This window comes from Uranotaenia lowii, chromosome 3, assembly GCF_029784155.1.
Source record: "Uranotaenia lowii strain MFRU-FL chromosome 3, ASM2978415v1, whole genome shotgun sequence".
NCBI classification, from domain to species: Eukaryota; Metazoa; Arthropoda; class Insecta; order Diptera; family Culicidae; genus Uranotaenia; species Uranotaenia lowii.
The window spans coordinates 88,477,485-88,483,731 of record NC_073693.1 but is presented as its reverse complement, the minus strand read 5'-3'; the positions used below and the strand labels follow the sequence as shown (position 1 = coordinate 88,483,731).

Genomic DNA, 6,247 nt, shown 5'->3' with positions numbered 1-6,247 from the left:
AACTGAAAGTTTTTTTTTTTTTAAAAAGGTGGAACTATTATGACACAAGGAGATTCGTTTCTATCCAGTTTTTCCAGATTTTCCTGACACACTTATCAAATAGAAATTTGATATTAGGGGAAATTTAAATAGAATTTCCATTGAAATGTAAATCTTTTTGGTTATGTTCGAGTTAAACAAAAATTTTCGTTAGTTATAGATTTTCATATGAGGCTCTAAGTGCCAAAGGGGTATAAGTGCAAAAGCGATCGATTTTGAGCTAATAATGCCAAATAATTCCTCATATTTCAAACTATGGGAAATGGCAAAACACAGCGTGTTTTCTCGAAAAACGCTTTTATGCACTTATACCCGCCTTTGGCTCCAAGGGCCTCAAATATAGGTTTAAAAAATTAGATTGGAATTAGAAAATTAGGTTTAAATTTAGAGAACATGGTTTTGGCTTGATGTCGATTCATATCACTCTTTTCGACAATTACGTGTTGAATCAATTCAGGAGGCCTTAAAGCTCTTGAAAAGATAAAATATCTTTGTTGACATACAAATTGTGGGTTCAGGGCAGGGCCATGGAATGTACAATAGGAAATCCGGTCGCTTACCTGGCGTAAGTCCGAAGGGGACACAATATTGCCATATTAGATTGCACTAAACTTCACTGACGACCGACGCGTCGAGCGGTCGGTTGGATCGCGACTGACTATGCTAGGGCGAGACGGTCGATGCGAAAGAGAGGAATGCTGTTGTTGGCTGTTCGCCGAGGGGAGTGTTGATGGCTCTATGGATGCGTTATGTAATAGAATGTATATTATTCTTGTTATTCGAACGGTATTAACTTATGGTATCCCACACAAATAATTGGGAAAATTTACTTCTGTATGTGCAGTGAGTTTAAAACAGGTAAGTGAATTATCTGTAAATTCCAATTTCGCAACAGCTAGCGTCGTCATCCTTTAATTAAAATCAGCGTTTCATTTTTTTTCTTATCTACTTGGCGAACGTCAAATATATGATTCATGAATTCTTTAATTCACGACAAGTTTGAACTAGAATCAATGCATATAAAAAAGGAATTAAAAATTTAGAAATAGGTTTCATTATTTCTAGGTGATTTAGAACAAATAATCTCATTGTAGTACAGAATGTAGTATAGAATCAGATACGATTGAAACGCGAACCTTCTGCCAAAGCCCACGAAAGATAACATCGAATAGATAAATATTGCAGTTGATTGATTTCACTGGATGACTCGACTTTATCAGATCAGTAGGATTGATTAGCACACTGCAACTCTTGAACTTGAATTTTAATTTTGAATTTTTTTTTTTCGTTTTCAATATGTGTAGGTAGTTTTTGTAAGAATTAAATAGGTCATCACCTCCTAAACCTAAGTAGATAAACAATAACGCACTAGGAAGATTCGAAAATATAAATGTCATCTTATATTCCAAATAACTCGAGTCATTGTGATGCAACGACCATGCTTATGCAGCTACATCTTTGAAACTCATAGATGAAACTATTGAATTGAAATAAATATAAGATGAAAAAATCAATAAGGCTTTGCCCAATTAAAGAGTTTTAAAAATCAAAGATGGCACGATAATTTTTCAATAGCTTTCGTAATTTATAGACGGCTTCTACAGGAGTTTACTGAAGAACCGAGGTATAAAAACAAACTTCCCCGAGCTGGACAATCTACCATCAACTACTCGTCGATAGGTCAAATCAATCAGTGCGTTACTGTTGAACGTTTCGATAAGCTGTCCCTATCACAAGCGAGTCGAGAGAAAATATGGAACGTTGGATCGGAAAAGTAGCGGTCGTAACGGGTGCCAGTTCCGGCATTGGAGCGGTCATTGCTCGGGAGCTGGCCAAAGCTGGAATGGTTACTGTGGGATTGGCTCGGCGAGTGGAACGTGTTGAAGCAATCAAGAGCCAGCTAGATAAGGACAGGGCTAGCAAATTGCATGCGTTGCGATGTGACGTCTCGAAGGAATCGGACATTGTCAGCGTTTTTGAAGAAATTGAAAAGCGCTTCGGTGGAGTTGATGTATTGATCAACAATGCAGGGGTAGTGCGGGACACGGCCTTGTTCCGAGACGATGGCGCTCAGCTTTTGAGAGACATTTTGGATACCAATGTAATCGGATTGACTTTGTGTAGCAGGAAAGCGCTCAAGTCGATGAAGGAACGATCGGTGGATGGACACATCATTCATATTAACAGTATTGCGGGTCATAGAGTTTTGAACTTCCCGCACATGAACATGTACTCGGCCAGTAAATTTGCCGTGACGGCCATTACGGAAACTATGCGGAACGAGCTACGCGAAATGAAGTCCAAAGTTAAGGTTACCGTAAGTATAAATAAGACCGTATTCTATCAGTTGAACTCTTACAATAAAAGTTAAATTTTTGTAGAGTGTCAGCCCTGGCGTTGTGAAGACGGAAATCGTCGATGGACTGGATGATCATCGGGATTTTCCCAAGCTCGAGTGTGAAGACATTGCCAATGCTGTGTTGTATGCCCTCGGCACTCCGCCGCATGTTCAGGTCCACGAAATCATCATCAAACCCGTAGGTGAGGCTTTCTAAACAGGAAGTGGTCCAACAACAAAAAAAAACGCATTACTTTAAATAAAAACAATCAAATAAATCGAAAATTTCCTTGAGCTCCTTGAGGGTATTTGGATAGCTGACAAGCCAGGCACATATTCAAGTCTGTGTTTCGTATTTTAAGAATGAGTTCTTTCTCCGTATGGTTTTTACACCACTTTTAATATTTGTTGTACCAAATCGAAAAAAATATTTTCTTATCTTCAACATATGTTCATTAGCTCCTAGTTTAAGCTTAGTTAGGCACTAAGTGGAATTTGTTCTGAACATTTGGTAGTTAATCAACAGCTATTTTATACAGTATAATATAGGTATATGTTGTTTAGTTATTTGACAGATCATGAACATTCGCAATAACGGGTCAATTTCACAAGTTTTAAGGTAAGGTAAGGTTTGTTTAACTAGTGGTGAAATTTTTGTTAGGATTGGTACACGCGTTTAAAAGTTATCCAAGATGGAACGCGAGAGGGGAAAAACATTTCTGCACAACCACGTGGCAAACCCTATACAGTCATGAGGAATGATCGCCAAGGCTTTCAAACTCCCGAGAATGACAAATCCTGGGGCAGCAATTTTACCTTGCTAACCTTAAGAGGGGAATGGATAGGTCCACATTAGCTTTAGCGGATAAATTGACCCGCAAAGTGATGATTTGGCAAGCCAAGTTATATGTTTGACAATTGTAAATTTGGCTGTTGAAAGAAGACAAAAGATTCCATCACTGGAGCAGCCATGTTTTTTTCCTAGTTGATAACCACAGGTGGTCAATTCCGGTTTACGGATTGTATTCCAAGGCACGGCGAGCCACCACGTCCCCTATACTCCGTTTATACCTCTTGTTCCCTAAACTCCACCTCGGGCCGTAGAACTAGTTCCACCACGAACTGTTAAAAACACTCTTCTTCAATAGGGGGAGGTCTATTCGTGCTAGTGCGTTCCAAGGCAATACTCATAGACGAGACCACTTTCAGTAATACCTTTCGTCATTACGACTCGAAATCTGAAGTCATCTCTAACAACTTGAGAATCGACATCTCCTCGCAATGACTCGAGCTTCCCACATAAACCTCTCATCTTCGCGACTCGAGGAGAGGCCTGATCTCTACTCTAACGACTCAAGATCCCACCACTCCTCGCATCGACTCGAGGTTGACCTCTCCTCTGCATGATTGAAGGCCCGATCTCTCTACTAGCGACTCGAGATCTGACCTCTCCTCGTAAGGACTCGAGGTAAACACTTATTCCCCTCCTCTTGTAGATTGATGACTTGATCTCTCCTCTTGCGACTCGAGACCCGACTTCTTATCGTAAAGACTCTTGGTTGACCAGACAAACTTCTCCTCCTGAAGGCCCAAGGCCTGACATCTCTTCTAACGACTCGAAGCCCGACCTTTTATCTCCAGGATTCGAGGTTTGCCACCTTTAAGTCCTTCGTGTGCGGATCGAGAGCAGCTTATCCTAGATTAGCGTCTGTCACCGCACGCGCGGGACTTAACGCAACTACTCGGATGATTCCCGACGAAGACGTCATCCTAAACAGACTCAAATGGCCAAACCATTGTCGAGAACCACTCTAACCGTGGGTATTCCCCGATCGTGGAATAAATTTTTCCCAACTATTTCCACTGCGGAGAAGGTAAAGTCTTCGATCGTTGGGAAACGTACTATTTTTTTTTAAATTTCTTTTTTTGAAACCGCTCATACCTTTAGGCTTTAAGAAGCCAAACTCGTTTTGTATTTTTACAATTTTTATGCTTAGTTTAACACTTGTTTAGAAGAAAAAGGAGGATAGAAAGGGAAATATGAAAATAAGGGAAACGTACTACTCAAATACTCCTCGAAGGTGGAGCATCCTACGCACAACGCGGACTACTGTTGACTCCAGCTCCCCTGCAGGGCAGTCATGATCCGGGTGAACCCCATCGCTGACCGCATGCCAAGTGTAATGGAATCCGTACACATCCTCTGTACCACGTAGTGTCGGGACCACACCAGTCATGAATTGCGTCATATGGAAGTCCATTTCACCGTGTCTTCTTCCGATTCAGCTCTCGATGTTCGGGAACAGACGATTGGTCCACCTTCCTCTCGCTGAGCTGTCCTACAGCTGCTTCCAGTTGCCGTGTCTCTATTGTCGTAACAATAGACATCCTGCTCTAACAAAACCGAGATGGGCATGAAGCCCGCCACTAAGGAGGCGGCTTCGGACGAGATGGTCCGGTATTCACTGATAACCCGCAGGTTTATCAGCCGCTGCTAAGTCTCTGCAGGTTACACTGTTTTCCCAGGCCCTCCGTACCACAAGATTGGCGTGGTCACGCTTGACAGTATCCTCCTCTTGCTACTTCCGATTGCTGAGGAGTTCGACATCATCCGTGTGAGTGCGGCCGTGGCCATTGCCGCTCTCTTACACACGTAGTCGACATGACTTGTGAATCTGAGTCTGTCGTCGATCATCACCCCTTGGTACTTAATAGTGCGCTTGGACACGATATGACACGGTCCAAATGCAACGGTACCTGTTTGGGGTGAGATCAGGTTGGTGATCAGCACCATCTCGTATTTGTTGTGGGCTAGACGCAGGCACTTGGAGTGCATCCAGCTTTCCACTGCCTGGATAGCTACTGTGGCAAGAAGCTGTACCTCCGCTGTCGAGGAGTCTCTCGCCAAGAGGACTACATCATCCGCAAATCCTACGATTTCAGCTCCGGACGGGAGGGTCATTCGTAGGAGCTCGTCGTATGTGATATTCCACAGGACCCGGCCGAGTATTGACCCCTGCGGCACACCTGCTGAAACCTCTTGTGTCCGTATGCCCTTACCAGTCATATACTGTAGTTGGCGGTTGTGGAAATAGCTTTCCACAGGTCTATACAGAAATGCCGGGACGCTCATTTAAATGAGCAATGCAGCAATCACTGTCCAACTGACCTTGTTGAAGGCGTCCTTCACGTCCAGAGTGACAATCGCGCAAAAGCGGAGCCCTCTCATCTTCGTTAGCCTGGCTCTGTTCGTTTTCTCAATGACAGAACGGATGGCGTCTACGGTGCTGCATCCTCTACGGAAACCAAACTGTTTCTTCGAGAGTCCGCCCTCTATTTGGAGCAGCCATGTATGGACAAGTTTATAAGTAAGAGTGTCTTCAAAAGATAGCAATATATGCCGTTTATCCAGTCATACGAAGACCCCGTGAGGTTCTAGCCCGATCTAGCTAGCTGCCATTACACCAGGGATTGTAATGTTAACAGAAGAATAATTTTGATATTTTTGTATACAGCTTCAATTCGCCACACTGTCCACAGTTACGTCCCATTGAAAGATATAGGGGAATAATGAAGCGTAAATTGAAAAAGAGTTTCAAATCAATCAAATCATCGTCTGATATGGCAAAGTGGTAGAAAATATGACCGATACGGTTGATGTTACTGTTGCGCAGAAATGGGTGAGAGGTATCCGACAAAAATTCAAAAATCCTTCAAAACAGCAAAAACAAATGTTGTTTTTTGCATTTTTCCGTATAAGTTGAATAAAAACATAATTTAACCAATTTTGTACGTTAATTCCTCATGGAGAAATCGGAATTTGTATGTGAGACGACTCTAAGTGGTACAAGCCTTAGTCGAGATCTACCA

The 6,247-nt window shown here is 42.4% G+C and overlaps 1 protein-coding gene across 2 annotated transcripts; it reads left to right on the top strand.

Annotated features, from left to right (window-relative positions):
- Positions 1–813: 813 nt before the first annotated feature.
- On the top strand, positions 814–2,676 carry LOC129755645 (farnesol dehydrogenase-like). 2 transcript variants are annotated; one of them, XM_055752260.1, is made up of 3 exons: positions 814–897; positions 1,631–2,356; positions 2,421–2,676. In XM_055752260.1, the coding sequence occupies exons 2-3, from the start codon at positions 1,793–1,795 to the stop codon at positions 2,592–2,594; spliced, it is 738 nt and encodes a 245-aa protein (XP_055608235.1). In that variant the 5' UTR covers positions 814–897; positions 1,631–1,792; the 3' UTR covers positions 2,595–2,676. The 2 variants fall into 2 exon arrangements, with proteins under 2 accessions (XP_055608235.1, XP_055608236.1); XM_055752261.1 differs by lacking the exon at positions 814–897 and having other exon boundaries at positions 1,629–2,356.
- The last annotated feature ends 3,571 nt before the right edge of the window (positions 2,677–6,247 follow it).